The 21514-nt window shown below is 34.1% G+C and overlaps 2 protein-coding genes across 2 annotated transcripts; both read left to right on the forward strand.

Moving 5' to 3' along the window:
- The first annotated feature begins 1497 nt into the window (after positions 1-1497).
- LOC145586457 (putative DEAD-box ATP-dependent RNA helicase 29) lies at positions 1498-11925 on the forward strand. Its single transcript, XM_081643298.1, has 11 exons — positions 1498-1956; positions 2504-3665; positions 3818-3875; positions 5043-5147; positions 6038-6083; positions 7979-8055; positions 8481-8533; positions 8922-8997; positions 9094-9150; positions 10473-10611; positions 11393-11925. Exons 1-11 carry the CDS (start codon positions 1572-1574, stop codon positions 11593-11595), a joined length of 2361 nt encoding a protein of 786 aa, XP_081499424.1. The 5' UTR covers positions 1498-1571; the 3' UTR covers positions 11596-11925.
- A 5777-nt stretch (positions 11926-17702) lies between these two features.
- LOC145585236 (chaperone protein dnaJ 10-like) lies at positions 17703-21280 on the forward strand. Its single transcript, XM_081641953.1, has 10 exons — positions 17703-17959; positions 18153-18212; positions 18301-18383; positions 18783-18940; positions 19080-19205; positions 19608-19766; positions 19860-20038; positions 20163-20243; positions 20484-20624; positions 20880-21280. Exons 1-10 carry the CDS (start codon positions 17873-17875, stop codon positions 20958-20960), a joined length of 1155 nt encoding a protein of 384 aa, XP_081498079.1. The 5' UTR covers positions 17703-17872; the 3' UTR covers positions 20961-21280.
- The last annotated feature ends 234 nt before the right edge of the window (positions 21281-21514 follow it).

The following is a 21514-nucleotide window of genomic DNA, read 5'->3' on the forward strand; positions in this document are numbered from 1 at the left end:
TATACGAGTAATAGAGAACAAAAGGAATATAAGCTGACAAAAGATTTTATTAAATCGGATTGAAGGTTTACAAAATTATACCAGTTAAGTTGAACAAAAGTTATATAAAATTTTATTAAACCTTCCATGACTCGGGTACAGGTTTTAATTGGGTCGGATACTAGTTTGGGTTCAGATTGTTGTCGGGTCGGATTTAATCTATTGACAGTTACTATCGGGTCGGGTTTAGGTTTGGGTTCAGGTCATAAAGTATTGAATCAAATCGGTTTTCGGTTAAGATCAGGTCAGGTTCAGGTCGGGTTACAGGTCACTAGTTTCACCCCATTGTTCGAGTATAGGTTGGGTTCAGATCATTGCCGGTTCCGGTCGAGTCCTCAAATTGGATCAGTTTTTGACAGCTCTACTACTACAACTCCACTTATATAGGAAAAGAAAAAAAAGTTTATTCAAAGTCAACTTTTATTCCCCACTCAAACTAGGACTAGAGAAACTAATTACGTATATCAAGAAGTTGCGTGAAAGCTGCGTGAGTTGGGTATAATCCACCCAAACCGACAATGCCCAAAACAGCAGGCCCAACTTCACAAACCCAAGTTGGTTCACAACATACGGAGCTTCCGCCCAGCAACACGCTCACCGATCGGGAATTGGGCCGCCCGATCGGGCCCGTCTATCTTTGCCCAGCAAGAGTATTTGTAGTTTTGGCCTCTTTTCCACTTGGACCTATAATTTAAGCTTTGTCTTATGATTCGTGGCCTTATTACTCGGTTCGTTATTTCGTTCTTCCTAAAATATTTTGGACTTGTAGTAAAATTAGTACTCCAAACGAATCAAACCCTTAATCACCAAATCAAATTTAATTAACTCGATCTTGTGCTTCAAATATTTGGTCATAAAATACGATCTGACTCTAATATCTTCGTTGTGGCTCAATAAGCTAGGGAATTATCATAAATATGCAAATTCTTACAAAATAATACCAACTCTACAAAAACACTAGAAAACGTATATTAGTAATAAAAATAGCTCCGCAGAGTTCAAATAAGCATAAATATGATCATGGGAACAAGGAATAAAAATATATATAAAATAGACTTATCAGCCCTAATAACAAAGTATGTAAATTGGACCCATATTTATCCCTTAGGGAAAAATATTTGCTAACTGACGAGTAGTTGGGGCTACAAGGTGGTGCTATGTCGTGGGGTTGGAGCGGCGGAGCAGTGGGGAGTGTTGATGGTGGTGGTCTGGAGGAGTATAGCTAGAGTAGTGAGAAAGAGGGTAGAGGAAAAAAATCATAAAATTACATTGTTATCTCTATTTTATTGGTTAAAAAGACAGTTTTAACCCTATAGAAAACATCAATTGAGAAGCTTTTATTTAACCTTAAGTTATTTTTAAACTGAGTCGAATTAGTTTTTGACATCTCTATACGAGCATGGTTACGCCAAACTTTTATTTATATGAGTTTGCTCCCTTGCACCTGCTAGTCTTCCCCTTCACCTGTAAAACGCTAAAACCCTTTCCTAAAACCTCCCTCCATTCTCTCTCCTCCTTCTTCGCCATCTCCAATGGCGAAAGACAAGCACAGTGGAGGTTTCCTCGTGAGCTCACAATCAGAGCTAGCTCACAAAGAGAAAGCAAGCAAGAAAGCAAAAGGAGGTGGGTTTGAATCCCTAAGACTTAGCCCTAATGTCTTCAATGGAATCAAAAGGAAGGGTTACAAAGTACCAACTCCAATTCAACGCAAAACTATGCCGATTATTCTTGCTGGGTCTGATGTTGTTGCTATGGCGCGAACTGGGTCTGGTAAAACGGCGGCGTTTCTTATTCCTATGTTGGAGAAATTGAAGCAGCATGTTCCTCAACATGGGATTAGGGCTTTGATTTTGTCTCCTACTAGGGATTTGGCTCTTCAAACTATGAAGTTTTGTAAAGAATTGGGGCGTTTTACAGGTTATTTATTTATTTATTTTTATCATTTTTGTTGATTATGGTTTTGATTGAAATTTTGAAATTTGGGTATTTTTGTTGTGTAGAAGTAGCTTGATGTTGTGTGTTTTTATGATTATAATATGTGAAAGTAGTGTGCTTGGAATTTTGAATTAATGGTGTAATTCTTTGTTTATAATATGTGAAATGATGGTGTTTTGCTGTTTATTTATAAGCGAATTAGAATGTCCTGCTCCTATCGGGCATTAACGAGGTCGAACTTTGACAAGAACAATGTATCTTATATAATGGGGGAGTAGTTTATATTTTGGTGAGAGGGAGACCTTTTATAAGAAACAAAATTTTGTTAGCTGTGATATGGTAACTAAATGGATCAAGTATGTATTGCCATTACCATTTTATCTGAAAATCAAGGGGTTAATAAAGCGTTTTTGATATAGTTAGAAGAATCAATATGAGTTGTGTGGTTTGTGGGTACAGATTTTTGCGTTTGAGTGTATTTCTAAGACTATTGTTGCGCTTTTTTTTTTCGTGGTCATTTTATATGCAGATCTCCGTATGAGTCTTTTAGTTGGTGGGGATTCAATGGAAAATCAATTTGAAGAATTGGCTCAGAATCCTGATGTTGTTATTGCTACACCGGGTAGGCTGATGCATCATTTGGCTGAGGTGGATGACATGACACTTCGAACTGTTGAATTTGTGGTCTTTGATGAAGCTGATTCTTTATTTGGTATGGGTTTTGCTGAGCAACTGCACAGCATTCTGAATCAGTTGAGTGAGAGTAGGCAAACTTTGCTTTTTAGTGCAACTATGCCAGCTGCTTTGGCAGAGTTTGCTAAGGCTGGTCTGCGAGATCCTCAGGTTGTACGCCTAGATGTGGAGAAGAAAATAAGTGCAGACTGTAAGCTCACCTTTTTTACCTTGAGGCCCGAAGAGAAAAATGCAGCCTTAGTATATTTGATTAGGGACGTGGTTAGATCTGAGGAGCAAATGTTAATCTTTGTTTCCACTAAACACCATACAGAGTTCCTGAGATCGTTGCTTTTGATAGAGGGTATTGAGTCCAATATATGCTATGGTGATATGGATCAAGAAGCTCGCAAAATAAGCATATCAAAATTCCGATCAGGAAAAACTAAGCTGCTAATTGTTACAGATGTTGCGTCTAGAGGCATGGATATTCCTTTGCTTGATAATGTACTCAATTGGGACTTCCCGTCAAATCCTAAAATGTTTGTGCACCGTGTTGGAAGAGTTGCCAGAAATGGTCGGACCGGTACAGCTTACTCTTTTGTGACACCTGAAGATATCCCTTACGTTTTGGATCTTCATCTCTTTATGTCAAAACCCATCAGACCTGCTCCAACAGAGGAGGAATATCTAAAGGATATTAATCAGGTTATGGATAAAATTGAACAAGCTATGGCCAATGGTGTTACTGTGTATGGGCGTTTTCCGCAGACTGCTTTAGATCTTGTGCAAGATAAAGTACGGGACAACATTGACTCATCTTCCGATATACAAGCTTTGCTGAAGGCTAGTAAAAATGCATCCCATCAGTATATAAAGACAAAACCTGCACCCTCAAAAGCATCAATCCGGAGGGCAAAAGATTTACCCCGCGAAGGCTTGCATCCTATGTTCAAAGGTGAGTTAGAAGGCAATGAGCTGAGTGCTTTAGCTTTCACTGAACGCTTGAAATCCTTCAGGTACACATTGATTTTTGACGTTTGCTTTTTTATGCTTGTTAAATTTTTATTTTTTATTTTTTTTTGTCTTTTCTCCATCTCCTCTCTTGCATGCATCCATACCTTGTGTTTTGGCAATCATCTAATTCTTTAATATTGGTAATGTGAGCTAGACCCAAGCAGACAATTTTGGAGGCTGAAGGCCGTGCTGCAATGTCAAAGCGTCGAAAGGTTATACTTTAAGTTTATGATTGCATTTCTTATACTTGTCACTGCATTGTTTCTTTTGCTATTCTAAGTTTTTTTTCATTATGTGTTTGTTCCTGTATTAAAAGTCTAGCAAAATGTTGTTGAAAATAGATATGGTGATTTTATTTATGAATTTCTCATTGTGTGCATACTGTACCCCATCTCTCCTGATCATATCTCTTGTAGGTTCTGGCTTGCTGAATTTTTTAGCTGCTCTGTTTGTATGTCAGTAAGTGGGTTTATAGATGAATTAATTATTAATACACTTCCCTTTCTCAGTACATGCAACAATTTGACTTGTAATGAGTGTATAATGATGTTAACTTGTTGCATGTACCAAGGAATGGAGGGATTATTATGCTTGAAGCCGAAAGAAAGTTATACAAAATCAAAGTAGTGTCAGCTTAATTATTTGACATCTATTGGATAAATTACAAGACAAATTCAAAATTTACCCCCACACCTTGATGCTGGTCTCTCAGCTAGTTCATACTCTGATTCATTGCTAAACTATATAACAGAGTATTGTAACAAATTAGGCAAAGCAGTGTATCTTACTTACTAGAGTTGGGTTAATGTTTGTCTTGAAATTTACATGCATATAGGTGGTGCTTGTGAAAATTTTGATCCCGGTTTTGGCTATTTGAAAACTAATTACTGGATTTATGTCCAGTAGTATCATCAACAAGTATGTGATTTGTTATGCTGAAGTGGGAATATGTTGATACACATTCTCTTGAAAATCATAACAAGTGCTTATATCAATCTTTGCTTCTGTGTACATGTTTGTGTTTTGTCTTTTGAAACTTTGTGCAAGTGGCGGCGTTGTAAAATTTATGATCGTCGCATTCATCATTTGGAAATCAACCAGTGATTTATTACACCTTTAATATCATCTATTATATTTGTCATGCTTGTAGATTGGGAAACTGTAATGATGACAACCCTTCAATGTATATGCTTTTGACAAGTTTATATTTATTTATCTTTATCATTCCTTGCTCCCGTGGACATTTCTTATCTTGGGGCCTCACGGCTTCATGAAATAAAGAACAAGGAAAAAAAAAAGACAGGGTTAACAAGGTTGTCTCTTCTGCATATGTGATTTTTATTTTTTAATTCCTAATAGATTGTTTTTACTGACAGCAGGGTCCTTCTAGTCAATGGGTTGACGTGATGAAGGAGAAAAAGGCCATCCATGATCACATTATTAAACAAGTGCAGCAGCAATGTTCCACCGTTACGGAAGCCGAGGTAATACTTTGAGTTTTAGATGCAGTACTTCATACCCTATGCTGAACTACAATGTGAACTGCCGTTGATGCATTTAGTACTCCAGTATTGGTAGTTTCATCTTTTTTTTAGGACTCTTCAGTGATTCCCCTACATTCTACAAAATAAGCTATCTATTTAATACTCCCATTGTATTTTTAAATGCATCAGTTTGACCGGCACATTTGCCGAGATGTAACTTTGACCATTAATATCTTTTATTGTCTATTAGCAAAAACTATAACAAAATTATATTATGAAGTTAGACATAATGATATATTATATAATAACATTTATATATTTTATAATTGTAAAAAAATTAAGTCAAAAACAGTATGTGGATAGTGCAAAAGTCAAAGCAATACATTAAAAAAAAAACGGAGGGAGTATAGATCTTACCCTCCACCTGTTGCACGGAGGGAACCTCTTTAGGCTATGTTCTCTTCAGTCTTCACATTATTTTCACATATATAGGGTTTATAAGTTCAGATTAAAAAAAAAAAAAAAAAAAGGGTGATAAGCTCAATAAGATAGTATAAGGGCTAATAAGTTAAGATAAAATTAATAGGTTCATATAAAATAAAATAACGGATTAACGGTTAATAAGTTCCAGTAAGGTCTATTGAAAGCATGCAATAAGGTCTATTAAGAGCTTATAATAAGGTGAAATAGATTCTAACAAGTTCCAATAAGGTGATGTAATATACAATAAGTGCTATTAAGTTTAGATAAGATTCGGGCTAATAAGTTTTGGACTAATAAGATAAGTGAGATTTAGGTGATCTGAGCACTACTTTCAAGATATTGAGATTTTTAATGTTACTTGCTATTGTATTGGTATTTTGTTTTGACGGGGAGTCTTGCTGATGCAGGAAGAGGAACCTGTGTCCAATTTTGTCAATGAAATGGAGAATGAAGGTTTATCTTCTTCACTTATTTTATTATTATGATGCTGCTGATTTTTTTCCCTTTTAATTTTGAAACCCTTGTTGTAGAGGTGCTACTTAATGTATATTTTATGAGATATTTATGACTTGAAGTCCTCTTAAGTAAATATATAATCTGATGTTTGAGATATTCTGGCTGATTGGAACTCAGGCGGCAATCTTTCAGTAGCATGGAAAGATTAAAACATATTCTCTTTGTTTAAAATGATGTTCCTGTTTTGCTTTTTCACTGTTTTTAATGCACAATTTTAATCATCAACGTCTTTAATTATGTAGGAGTTTTGTAATCATGGAATTAAGTCAGTATGGTCCCTTGCTAATTGTTTTATTTTGGTATTCGTCAATAACCTTTTCCTTTCATTTTACAAGGGATGCTAAACTGAGTCTATTTTCGTGATATCCTGGATCTTCATAGTATTTTAGAATTCAAGCTTATTGCTCTGTTGGTAATAGACGCGGTGCTGCTATGCCTGCTTGTGAGGAAAGGGTGAATCACGTTCTCCTTAGGGTGCTTGTCTATATGTGTGGCAGACTGGCAGTGAGGGTAAAGCATTGTAAATTTCGCCCTAAAATGTAGGAGGAAAAGTTTATATTGAATTGATGCTCTACTCGCACTCAATGGGAAATAAATGCATGAAGTGTTGTAATTTCAATGTTCGTATTTTTCTTCTTTTGCAGGCAATGCTTATAAGTAGTAAATACTTTTCAATGGCAACATGAGGGGAGGCAACAGCTTTTAGTAATCTATGTATTGTGGGTAGAGATTGAAGAGGGACCACTGTGATGAGAGAGAGAATCTTGCAATTAAAAGAAATTTTGAGGAATTTACATGCTTTTAGGCCTAGTGTTCATAGTACATAGTAGATACTCCCCCTGTTTTTCTACGTTCAATCCACTTTTCGTTTTCATTTGTTTTTCTAAGCTCTACTACCTTTTACTTTATTCTTTTTATGATAACTTTTTATTTAATTTTTATTACCCACAACCTCACTTTGTGGGGTCCAATTTTATTTAATAAATCTCTTACTCTATATTTCTCTCCTCTCTAATACTTCCTCCATTTTTTTAATCGAGTCATTTGGATATTTTCACTATTTACACATCCCTACATGACCATTTTTTGTGTTTTATATGTAAGAAAAAATATAGTCATGCGAGATCTAATTAGATTTGTATTGAATTGTACTTTTCAAATATCAAATTTTTACTAAAATCCAATTAAAGAAATTAATGTCCAAAGTTTTGCATTGGCAAGTGTAAAGCACCATATGGTGCAACTAAAAAAAAAAAAAGAAGGAACTATAAAAGTATCTACATGCATAGTTTTCATTTCTACTTTTTCTTGGTTTGTGTAGCTATAGTAATATCTGGACAGGAAAACTGATAGCGTATTTTTGTTATTTTTTTTTTTTTAAAAAATTACCTTAGACATTGTGGTAAAACTTGCATTTTCATTTTATTACCTGCAAGGCTGTATTGATGAGTAAACTGACATACTTGGATATCCTCCCAGCGAAGGTGTCTGAATGCATAGCTTATGCCCTAAAGATAGCTGTGTAGTCATCCCTTTTAGGCTATAGTATAGCTATGTATTTGTTACAAATGTAGGTTAGAAGAGTTAAATTTTTGAAGAAAAGAAAATACTGAAATGAAAGAAATTGTTATACTATCTTGTTCAATGGTTCAGTTTTCCCATGTCCTGGCATCTTGAGGCCTTGGAGCTGGTATTTTTATACTTTAATTTTCTTATGCTCAAATTTTTATTTCTTTACTATGATATCTTAGAGTCTTACAGTCTCACAGGCCTCTCTCTCTCTCTCTCTCTCTCTTTTTTATTTATTTATTTAATTTTTTTTATTGTATCAGAAACTGTTGGTTCTAAAAGGAAAGCAAAGAGCTTCAAGAATGAGGAGTATTTTATCAATCCAGTGCCTACAAACCAGGTATTTTTCTCTCCTCTGATCTTTTATGGTAAAACTTATCATACACGGTGTACTGATATTGTCCATCATGAAATTGATGTGACATTGTGACATCCCTGAGATACATTGCTACTCCCTCCGTTTCATAAAACACTAGGGTTAGTAGGAAAAATAAATTATATAAAATAAAGTATTAATTGGGGTTGGTAGTAGAGAGATAATAAAATATATGTGAAAGTGTGGTTAGTGGGAGAGAAATATAAAATAATTGTGTCCTTTCCAAATATGGAGGTGTTGCAATAATTATGAAACATTTGTAAAAGAAAAGTGTTGCGATTATTATGAAACGGAGGGAGTACTTGTCTTCTGTGGCTTACTGTATTGAAGTGATAACCTTCTTGTGCCTTAATGTTATTTGTAACTTCATTTTCTTTGCTTTATCTCAGCATACAGAGGCTGGACTATCAATGCGAGCTGAACTAGGTTTTGGTTCAAATAGGTGAGGCTGCTAAAGAATTATTCAGCATCATAACCGGTGCTGCTTTTTTTTTTGGTTAAATACATGTGTGATCTTGTCAGATTTGTGTCTGTTATGCTTTCATAATATTAAAAATATATAATTTTTACTTATTGGTTATAAATTTTGATTGAAATACAAGTGTTGCAAGTTAAAAGAAACAAAGAAATTATTTGTTTTTATCCCAATTAGATGGTGCATGGACCATCAATAAAAATTTCATGTCTAATGTGTTTGTAGACAAAGATCCTTTGAGAAATTCACAATAATGCTCGGTCAGGGTTTAATAACTTAGCGATCCAAATATACTGCTTTTGCAATAGGCTAATTAGCTTAACTTTTTTTTTTTTTTTTCTCCTTCCTTTTGTAGGTTGGATTCAGCTGTTATGGATCTAGTTGCAGATGATAAAGTGGGAATGCAGAAACAAAAAGTCCACTGGGATAAGGTACTTCTGTGTGTGAAAGATCTTCTTTGGTCAACTCTGATCAATTTTGTATTAGTGGAAGATATTTTTTAACACATTTGTACTTTTATCCATCAGAAAAGCAAAAAGTTTATCAAGCTTAACAATGGTGATCGTGTGACTGCCACTGGAAAGGTACTTCATTTCATTCTCCTTTGTATGGATTTGCAGATTCTTTAATTAGTGAAAACAGTAATTATATTTGCACCTTTTTTCTTTTTTTTTTTAGTGGATTAACTATTAAGTAGTAACGTCATGGTTGTTACATATGGGCTTACCTGAAATTAATGGTGGAGAACTGGTGACATATCCCCCCCCCCCCCCCCCCCTCCCCCCCTCTCTTTCTGACCGTCCCTGGAATGTTTATGCAGTTATGCTATTAATCCTCTCTCAGACCTTTTGTTGTTTAATTGATTGTCAAATGTTCTTTGTAGTTATGCTGTTTTCGCGGAACAACGATCATTAAAATTTCTGGTCTCCCATTAGACTTTTTTTGCATTTAAGCAAATTTATTGGCTAAGTGATTTTTTTTTTCTTTTTCCTTTTTTGGGGCTTATAAGTATGAAAGGTTACAATGTTACCTGCAGTCGCCACTCGCCAGTCAACCACTCAAGCTGGAATAGTGTGATGTCTGTTAGTAGTGGTGCTCTCTCTTGTTAAATAATTTAACCCTTACCCTCTCGAACTCTAAAATTATGAAAGAAAGTTAGCGGAAAGTTTTGATGAGAAAAAGGTTACCAACTTGACTTTCTGCTGAACAATTATAAAAGAGGTCACTGTGTTCATCCTCTCTTGTGTATGCAATAATGAATGTATTGTCAGCAAAAATAGCCGCCGGTCTCAAACATATTAATATTGTGTTTGATTAGATCTGTTCTTTTCCAGCATCAAACTAGAAAGTTCATATATGGGTCATTTCTCATTTGGGTTGATTAGTTGGGTTGCTGTGTGACATAAATTAAGATCTGCGTTTTATCAGTCATTTAAGAAGTATTGCAGGTATTGAGGTGATTGCTTGCATTGCGTATTTGCATCAACTTCTGGGTCTAGCCGAATATCCATTTTTATAGGATTTTTTCTTGAATGAACTCTGTTTAGAGTAATTTATATGCTGTTGTCAACCTTGGCAATCTAGTAAACATGTTATTGAGATCCTATGGAGTGCATAGACACTGGAAGCAGAATTATTAATCTTGTATCGCTCCACAAAAACATTGCTCTTATTTGTTTATTGAAGTAGAATCTGTAAACTTATAATCTTTAACTGAATACGTTGAATTTATCAGAGACCATTCACATTCTATACATTTTTTTATTAAGAAGTCTGTCCAGTTGTATTTTTCCTTCCTATTATTGGTCCAGATGCTTGATAAAAAGAGCTAATTATTGCTGCCTTGGTTGTCCCTATCTCCCCACTCGAATTATTTAATTATGCATGTATGATTGTTATTGGACAGATTAAGACTGAAGGAGGGAAAAAAGTGAAGGCTCAGAGAACTGGGATTTATAAAAAGTGGAAAGCTAGTACACACAATAAAATTGCTCTAAAAGGACACGATAGTGGAGGCAATGTGGGATCTTCCTCTGGATTTTCAGGTATTGTTCAAAAGCTGGGCTTTTGGTTTCTGTAACTTATAATGTTGGTCACCCACTTAGATTGCATGTATAACTAGCAAATAGGTTGTGATTTTCATAACGATGAGTCGATGACTTGCGTAGTCCACTGACTTACCTCAACAACATGCCCAAGTCCTAATATAATTTTGGGCTGACTAACATGAATTGTCATAAAAAGCTATCCAGAAAAAAAATGTAATTAGCAAAGAAAATACTATGAAATTGGAAGAAAAACATAGTGACCCAAAAAAAAAAGAAAGGGGGGGGGGGGGGGGGGGGGTGTAAAGTGAAACCCCAAAAGTGGATATAAAAATCATACTTGTATTTGAGAAAGTTTATTAATAAGGGCCCAAGGGAAGATTAAAAGAGAGGAAAAGCATTTGAGAGATGTTTTAGTCCCAATTATCTTGCAGGAGAGTTGCATCATGCTCTTTTAGTCGGTCATGCCCCTTTGCACTTGTTTTGCTGCCCATGCCCATGCAGCTCCAACCTATGTGCCTGCCCCTCATCTTGTTATGCCTTTCTCATCATTTTACTTAACTCAATTGTTGATTAGAACCTGAAGTTTTTGCCCAAAATGTCAGACAGGTTATGTTTACACTTTTTGCGCATTTGAAACTTGTTCTTTTTGGTGATTTTAGAGCATGCCTAGTGCCTAGGAGGATATTATCCCTGTTATTGGTCTCTCATTGGACACCGAAAAGATTTTTTTTACTTTTTAGTGTTCTTACATTTAGTACCTGTGTTTTGTTTGTTGCAGGTGGTGGTCGGTTTAATAAGAGGTTCAACGGACGCAACCAACAGCGTTCAATACCAAATGCACATGTTCCTTCGGAAATCAAAAATCTTGAACAGGTTCGTAAAGAGAGACAGAAGAAAGCAACCAAGCAATCTTTGATGAAGCAAAATTCAAAGAAGGGGAAAAATTCTGGTAAAAACGGTAAGAAACGAAAGTCCAGGTAGAAGATACTGTAGTGCATGGTCATCCGGTCAGAGAGGATCGACTGATTTTTGACCCATAGGAACAAATTTCTTATTGTAATGTTATGCTGTTTCATTATACATCGTTCTTTTTCCCTAATCTCCAATTCTTTTGAACTCTACTTTGTGAACCAAAAACCCCTAATATAAATGAGAAATTAGTTTTGTTTATAACAACAGTCAGTGGTTCATTTAAAATTGTAAATCCCGCTTCACAAACCTGCACAGAAGCAAACTGACTTTATGTTCAGTTTCTGAGTACAACACTAAAGCTCTTTCTATAGTTACTAGGACAACAAAATGCTCCAAAATTAAATTTTGTGACGAATTTTTATTTATTTTATTTTTTTAATTGTTAAATCTGTATGTAACTTCTCCCGTCAAATTACAGTCTTCTAAATTTCAGTTTATTGTATCACTTGAGTAAATGAGCTACATTTCTTCTAATTTGGATGAGTTTCAGGAAAAATAAATTATTATATTTCAGGTAAGCTCGGATAAAATAAGAGTCCATTAATTGATATTCCAAAGTTCAACTTCTAACAAGTTTACACATGATTAATTAGATAGTTCGTAAACAGGTTCAGTTACTTAGGTAAAAGAATGTATTCTTGGCCTTACGAACTGTTACAAATTCTTAATTACCTAATAAAAGGTTAGACTGTTAGAGCTCTCCTCCCGATTTTAGGTGATCCTAGGATTGAAGAAAAAAAAAAAAATCTCCTATGAAATTAGTGCCTACAGAAATTGGATTTGAAACCTATATGACTGACCCAACCTATATTAAACCTCGAAAGCATAACTACCAGTAAGATTACTCTTAAACTTGCCAAATTATTAGTACGGAGTATCTAAAAATTCCTCGTTCTTTGGAGTGATGGAAACTTGCAAGTTCTTCAGATTCACAGAATCAACAAGTTCCTCGTATTACATTAGCCTTGATCGCTTCCTAATCACAGGACCACAGGCAAATTTTATCTTCTTGGAGTTTGTTTGTCTTCACTAATTACTGATTAAAAAACCACAGTCCAAAGTCTACAGATTACTATATTACCTTATTCAGCAGAGATCCCAACAGAAACATCCATTTTTTATGAAATTTTCGCCTTTGTTTCAGGCTTGATCGAGTTGCTTAAAAGAAAATACAGGAATTTACTTTTGAACTACATGACTTTTAACTGAATATAAGAAGATAACAGTCGATGATTTATATACAAGCTGCCTCCCCTGCATGAACAGAAGTTGTAAGAAGTTACAGCCTCCTTTGGAGAATATGTTTCTAATTTTCATTTAGAGCAACCCAACGAAAGAACACCACTGTGCATTTCTCAGATCATTACCGCCTTGAGGCAGGAGATCATTACCGCCTCAAGGCAGGAGATCACTGCAATGTTGTGTACTTCTCCAAGGGAGACAGGTTGAAATCTCTATAAGCTACCATGTACACAAAAAATGTTATAAAGTTAGCAGGAACTTTAGAATTTAAAATACAGAAAGCCAATGAGATTGTCAGGAAAGGGTATATTGTGACCTTGAAAACGTACCATTCGGTTATATAATAATACCTTATCTAGTTGTTGCCGAAACAGGAAAGTTATATTATCCATTACAGGGGAAAATCCTGCTCAGAAACTGTGAGTCGGAGTCTCATTGGAGAACTTTTGATCGCGACACACACATTTTGTGGAAGAGCTCTGCTCAACTATACAAACAATGAATCATCTAAACATTTTTACAAATCCAACAATCAAATATACAGCTAGTAGTCTGTTCTAAAAACCTTGTAATGTCGGATTTCAGAAGAATAATGTTACTCCCTCGGTGTTTTTTTAAGTGTTACAATTTGACCAGCACATAGTTTTAGGCAATTTAATTGACTTAAATAAAATAAGAGGTAAGTGAGGTATTTGGAGTATTACTCTCTTTGTTTAAGAATGATGTTCCTGTTTCGTAAATTGATGTAAATTTTTACCATTTGCAAATATCTTTAATCTTACACTAGCAAAAATTATAAAAGTTAGATATTAATAATCTACTTACCAAGACGAATCAAACTAGATCTCACATGACTATATTTGTTCTTATAAATTAAGAGAAATTTAGAAGATTCTCTCTTTTTAAGAAAGTCAAAGATTCCAAACACGAACATCATTGTGAAACGGAGGGAGTAAAAAATTGTAAAAGAAAGATAGTGGGTTTAATAGTTTATTAAAAAGTAATGAATATGAGAGGAAAGATATAATAAAAAAAATAGTACTGGGTTTGGATAGGGACCATGAGAAGAGAGATATATAATATTTTAATGTAGTTTTTTGTCAAAAAAAGAAGTGTAACACTTATTAAAACACGGCCGGATTTGATAAGTGTAACACTTATTAAAACACGGAAGGAGTATATGCATTGCAGTAGGATTAAAATTGAGTAGTAAGCCTGTTTCTTAAGTGTAATTGCTATTAGGATCAACAGCAAAATGAATATCATGTATCAAACGTTCTGAGTAAGGGTGTAGAATTTTGACTTATTTTCTAAAGGTGGCCATAATTTGGATTAAAATTGAAATCTAATCCAAATCGACTTATCAATTTAGTTCGGACCCAAACTTTAAATAGAACCAGATCGGATTGAGATTTTTTGAAAACTATTGACAAATTTTGATTAAAATAAAAGATTACGAAAGATATGTTAGATATAAAATGATGTAGGAAATTATCAAAATTATGTTAAAAATGTTTTTATTCTAAGTAATTATATTGTATACGATTAGGGAATTATTTTAACCAATTGGCTGTTGGTGTAGTGGTGATTGGGAACTACACTTGGTAGGGAGGACCTGTGTTCGATCTCCTGCAACAACAATTGGGAGGGGACTGGAACCTAACCCACCCAAAACTAATCCCCGAATCCGAATTAGCCCAAAGGATGAATTGGGTGAAACACCAAAAAAAAGTTAGGGATTATTTTTATAGAAGATATGTAGGGGTGTCCATTCGGACTTTGGATTAGACTAAAGCCTAGTCCAACCCAATCCGAAATATATTTGGACTCTCATTTTATAGTCCAAATCCAAATCCAAAGTTTTCAAAATCCAATCCAATCCATTCCAAATTAAAATCTTATAGTCCGAATTCAGTCCGATCCAATCCGAATTAATATTAATAAAAAAAAATTCCTAAGAAATATAACTCCAATAAACAAAAAAAAAATCCGAATTAATAATAATAAAAAAAATTCCTAAGAAATTCATAATGGGCGGGTATTGGGTTTGTTATATGGGTTGAGGTTTATTATTATTTTATATATATATAATTTCGGACTATTTGGACTGGATTGGACTTAAAAATTTTGAGTCCAAATCCAATGCGAAAATCGGAATTTCAAAATTTTCCATACCCAAGGCTCGAACCCGAGACCTAACCACTCACGCCAACCCCAGTTGGTGTTGCCTTTTAGTTGTACTAGTTATTTTGAACAATTTAGTTTGACTTCATTTTAAACAATTTATGTTAATCAGGACTATTTTCAAGATTTGTACACTGTATTAATCCTAAGGATTGGACAAAATGTTATTTTTATAATTGCAATCTTATTTTTATATTATCGTACTAGTCTATTAGACGCTATAATATAATGTATTTTAATTCCGATTTTCGGATTTGATCAAAATGAACGAACTTTAATTTGGATTGGGTTGGGGAGTGATTCGGATTGGATCGGAGTGAAAAATTGAAAACCGAATTATATTTCGGATCGGATTGAATTTATCCTAAATCCAAATCGAAAACCAAATGGACACCCCTTTGAATTGTACTAGGTTAAGTCCCTGCACGTTAAGTTTCAATAACTATTCTTTAATTAACATTATATTTAATTATAAAAAATTAATTTTCTTTTTGAAAATTAATTTGGCTAAGTTATTAATTTGTAAAATGAATTTATTAATTATGAAAGTCTATTATTAGCAAAATAGATCTTTTAAAATGCGTATGTATGTATATTTATATATATTTCTATCAACAAATTTATATCGTTTTCATCTTATTAACCAAATGAGAATCTTAACAACATGTATTTAACCCGTAAATAGATTTCTTTTTTGCACACTATTATTCATTTTCTCTTATGTATGTTGCATTTTTTTTTTTCTCAATAATCAAATCACTTAAAATATTTTTTCATATCTTTCTTGGCAAGCTTTTCATACATGATTAAATACAAAAAATCCTTACTTTATTAATGGTAAAGCCGTAAAGTAGTAGTAACTCTACATATGTCATAAATTATGTTAAGAAGTTTATGGTATCAATATATATTTGGAAGGATACATTAAATCTTTTCCAATCCTTTTTTTTTTAGGAAAAAATTTTGTTATGTATAAGATTTATTTCCTATACAGATATTTTTTTTTTTTTTAAAAAAAAAAAAGAGACACGCTAGAAAATGACACGTGTAATTGCTGGTGTGTCTTTTAGTATATAGTTATTGATTGATTGATGATGATTGTTATAATGCACGCGAAAAATACAAGTTAATATACTCCGTATTTGTTATCTTGTTTTGGTCCAATCGCCCTTTATAAATACTTTATCATGGAACACATTGAACATATGACACTATACATTATACTATTACATGGGTACGACCTTGTTGTAGTTGATGATTACCATGTATTTAACCAAAAAAAAGTTGATGGTTAAATTCCATAAATATGTTTTATACTCTATCAGTTTTGATATTTGTACTTAAAACACTTCAACTTTTTTTTGTTTAAAGGTTAGAAGATAAAAAATATTATAATGTCCTTCTCACGAGAGGTACAAGAATACTTCAACTAGATCCTTTACAGCTCTATAGTATTTTTAGGTCTTTTTTTTATTATTTTTTTTTCTTAGGAAATATAGGTCAATGTATTAAATAGATTAGACTTATAAAGATAAAAACAAAAACAAGAATTTTGTTGCAATAAAAGATCAAACATAACCCAAACCACACGATCCTCTTTCGATCAAGCTGCAAGAATAATGAGGATTGACTGCTCAATATTTCTTTTCTTTCCTACTTTAATTCCCTCGTAGTTGTGGGTGAGAATATTAACGATTAAATTGTCATGGTATAAAAAGGTGTTCATTAATAATGTAAGAACGAAAATAATAATAATAATAATAATAATAATTGTTTTAAGTTTAATCGTTTAATTTAAATTTCAATGTCATATTGTCCTTACAGTATCTCGGTATAATGTTTGTAAAAGTGAGGGATATTTCAAGTGGTTAGAGCTTCAGACCTTTCCTCCCGATTTCAGGAGATTTTGGGATCGATTCTTACCTCCGCCCTTATGACTCTCTAACACCAAATCTTGACTTGGTGACTATTACTCACTCTAATACTTTATTATCCTTTTACTTTTTTGTAATATGATTTATTATGATCTATCAAATCGTTACATGAAGTGTGTTACACTACTGTGGTAATTTCTTAGATTGATAGTAACCTTAGTTTCGATCACAAGTATGATGTATTGATGTGGTATTAATATTAGATTATGTCAACTTCAAACATGTCATGAGTGCAATTGCACCTATAAATCCAAATTGGCCTTGTACAGCTAATTTAAAAAAGATTTCAATGGGTCAAGACGAATTAGGTCATGGGTTGACATGGTCTAACACCGCCAACAAGCCCATAGATCGTGTCGTGCATAGACCAACTTCCTATAGTTACAAACATGGCACGCTTGGACACAAGATCTCCATATTATAGCCTAGTTGGTCATGTTTAACCTGTCAGCACAACAACCCTAACACAAAGCACGACTCGACCCAACCCGACCCTTCCAAATCAACGAAGTAGATCGATCGACCCACCTAAAAAGAGAAACAAATCCAACCCAAATCTTACACCCATCACACATCCACATTCCACACCAACACACCCTAAACAAAAAGTTTAATTAATTGAAAAGTAGGGGGACCTCTCTCATGATAAGCGCCACCACCTTGATCAAAGAAAGCCTTTTTATGACATTTAAAATACTGTTTATTACCCGGGAAAAAGCGTTAACACCCTATTTCTTTATTCTTGTTTCACTTCTGGAAAGTTGATTGTTGCTCGTGAAAAATTAGTTAAGCACTTTCAATCTTTCTTCTTTTCTCTTCTTTCATTTACACCAACTTTTTGCTTCTTCACTTCATTTTCTTTCTCCTTTTTCCTCTGTTTTTTTTCCTGTTTTAGGCCTTGAAAATTGACTCCAAGAACATAAAAAATGGTGAAGGAAACTGAGTACTATGATATCCTTGGTATCAGCCCTTCTGCGACCGATGAAGATATTCGTAAAGCTTATTATCTTAAGGTTCTATATATTCTTGATTAACCCTTTTAATGTTTTTGCATTTTATGGTTTAAGTCATTGTTGTATGTGACGTTGATCATGTTTTGTTATGTGGGTGATGGTTTTTTGTCTTTTCGTGTTTTCGTTTTGAAGATCTTGGAATAGAAATTCTTACTTGATTGTTTGTTTTGTTTGAGTTTTTATTCAATTATAGGCAAGGAAAGTTCACCCGGATAAAAATCCTAATGATCCTCAAGCAGCTGAAAGGTTTCAGGTAATGTGTCTCAAGGAATAGCTATTTATTTTTCTGTAATAGAACAGAATTAATTGTAAATTTATGAAATGGCGGTATAATTTTTCAGATATTAGGAGAAGCATATCAAGCTCTAAGTGATCCGGTGCAACGAGACGTATATGATCGAAATGGGAAGCATAGTGTATCCAAGTAAGCTAAAGAGTATTAGTAAATTATATCACTTGGTTTATATTGTTTAAATTACTAGCTAATTGAATGATCCGATAAGTTGCTGCTATAAATTATGTACTGGCTAATTTTGTTATGATTTCGATTAACTAATTTTAATCATTTAGTACAATTCTTGGATGTTGAACACTTGAACCTAGTCTAGTATATGTGCAATTAATCATGAGAGTTGAATAATAAAAGCAATATATAAAGTAATTATAAATGTAAACTTATCAGAAGTACTTTGCAGAAAAAAAAAAAAAAAAAAAAAAAAAGGTATAATACTATAATGAAGATGTTGAGATATCATCATTTGTGTTATGTGATCCTGCAATATTGAGCATTAGTTGATTATTAGCCCATGCTTCTATTTTTCAGAGATTCGATGCTTGATCCAACAGCGGTATTTGCCCTGTTATTTGGAAGTGAACTTTTCGAGGACTACATAGGACACCTAGCTGTTGCATCGATGGCTTCATCTGAATTTATCAGTGAACATGATAGTCCCGAAAGGATTAATGAAAAGTTGAAGGCAAGTATGTTGCAGTAAACACTCGTTTCTCCAATTTTGTAGAGATTGAGCTATGCATTGCTGCCAATAGGAGGAAACTTAACAATAACAGGACAGTATAAAGTGCATTTTTATGAATCAATGAATTACTGTAATGCAGGCAGTACAGAAAGAAAGGGAAGAAAAGCTGGCAGTGAAACTGAAGGATTTTATTAGCCAATATGCTCGAGGTGATAAGAATGGATTCATACAGCGAGCTGAAAGTGAGGTCAAGCGCCTTTCAAATGCAGGTAAAAGATAGCCATGTTATTCTGACTGTTTTCAATGTTAATCGAAATTGATAGTTGTAAAAGATGGGAATCAGAAAGTATTGTTGCTTTCGAGTATGTTTATTACCAACAGGTTAAAAACACTCTTGCTGTCAGCTAGGCAAGAAAATTCACCTTAATACTGTTAATGATATATTGATATTGATAAAAATTTACAAGCAACTGCAATGGTAACAATCATATTTATGCCTTATTAGTACCGAGTTTTTGAAGTCTTTCATTGCACTTACCAAAGCCTTTTATATATAAGATCTAGTTACATTTGAATATATTTGATCAATTATAGAAATCATACAAGTATAACTTATCTTTTCAGACAAAAACTATTCTAACATCTTCATTTGTTGCACTGCATTGGTACAGCTTTTGGCTCCGAAATCTTAAACACCATAGGCTATGTTTACACAAGACAAGCTGCATTGGAACTTGGGAAGAAGACCATGTACCTTGGAGTGCCCTTTATGGCGGAGTGGGTACGAAATAAAGGGCACATTTGGAAATCTCAGATAACTGCAGCTAAAGGTATAACAATACACATTAACTCAAGCATCACACATAATAAAGTAAAATCCATGAGTCCCCTAAATTTTGGGAGAATTTCATACTCATTTACAGGCGCATTTCAGTTGCTTCAACTGCAAGAAGATGTACGCCGCCAATATAAGATGGATGGTAGTGGCCCAGCTAATGACTTTGAATCTCACATACGACTAAACAAGGACATTCTCATGAGCTCCTTGTGGAAAATGAATGTTGTTGACATTGAAATGACTCTCTTACATGTTTCCCAAATGGTTAGTGTCTCCTTGGAAATGCTACATTCTTGCAATCATACTGGGTTGTCAGACTGTTCAGATATCTGAAGTTCTATACAAATTGCAAAAGCTACGATTTCAAGGGTTTTGATTGATCTTGCAGGTTCTACAGGAAAAGAACATCAAGAAAGAAGAGTTGAAAGTTCGTGCTTTAGCTCTGAAGATCCTTGGGAAGATATTCCAGGTTCGCCTTTCATCAGAAAGTTTTCATGAGAAAAGTTCAATATCATAAGAATTAGCATACTTAGAATGTATAAATAACACTTCTACTTCAAATCAACCCCGAACCTTGTTCTAATCTTTTAATTAAAATAGGAGTTTGAATTGATATGAGAGAAAAGTAGTGAATAAGTACATACAATTTTTTACGATTTTTTTCATGTTCCTGATAAATGGTCTGCTGACACCATTTTCTTTCTTCTAGAGGGAAAAGCTTACACAGGAATCTGAAACATCAAAGAAGAAAACAGTAGCTGAGATAAATGAAGATGACAGTGATTCTGATTGCAGTTCTGAAGAGGATTCTCACCGGATGCTAAGTTATCGTACTCCTATGCTCAGTCAGGCAAGTTTCTGAATCTTCGATGCTGACATAAATTTGGATATTTAAAACTCAATTATGTAGGCTCACGCACTCAATTATGTAGGCTCACGCACATACATACACACACAAGCATATGTACTCAAACTACATACAGACACAGTAATTATTGTATATAACAAGGATGACAATCTGATTTGAATTACAATGCATGGGAGAAATAATCTGTAACATCTAGCAGTTTTAGCTTACTGCATCCTTTCTTTTCTTTCATTACAGGGAATTGGGAGGCTGTTCAGATGTCTCTGTAATCCTGCTTTTGATGTGGATGATGACGAGATTGTCTACAAGGGAAAATGAGCCTACATACACCAACACGAAGTAATGCATTATTCAAAATGATAGCTAATGTACCAAAAGAAGTTGCTTGCACATAGTTGTTCGTTAACTCATCGTGTTCTGACTTGTGAGAAGAACATTCAACCTGTTTTTAGTAGCCTAATGGCATGTTCAAAAGAGAATCTGCTAGTCAGAAGGCTATATAGACATGGAGATAAGTTAACATTTTGAAAGTTTTCACTCAATTTTTTTTTCAAGAAGTCTTCTTCTTCATATGCTGCCACCAAATTTGTTAATTAACTGTCAAAAGTACTTTGATCAATATGAAGTTAAAAATTCAGTTTCTACAGAAGTTGTGAATCAGTCTAGCAGCATATACGCTTTTCCTTCCATCAGTAGAGGTCTCCCATTCCATACGCGTCTCATTTTGTGTCTCATTATCTACGACTATGCCTATTATTCATTAGCTTACCATCAAAGTCCGCATCATTGCATGCATAACAGAAAGAAAACAGGCCACAAAACTAAGGCGGCCCATCTCCCACCACCAAGAAGATACAGATTCATAACGCATG

This window comes from Chenopodium album, chromosome 16 (assembly GCF_948465745.1).
Source record: "Chenopodium album chromosome 16, dcCheAlbu1.1, whole genome shotgun sequence".
NCBI lineage: Eukaryota > Viridiplantae > Streptophyta > Magnoliopsida > Caryophyllales > Amaranthaceae > Chenopodium > Chenopodium album.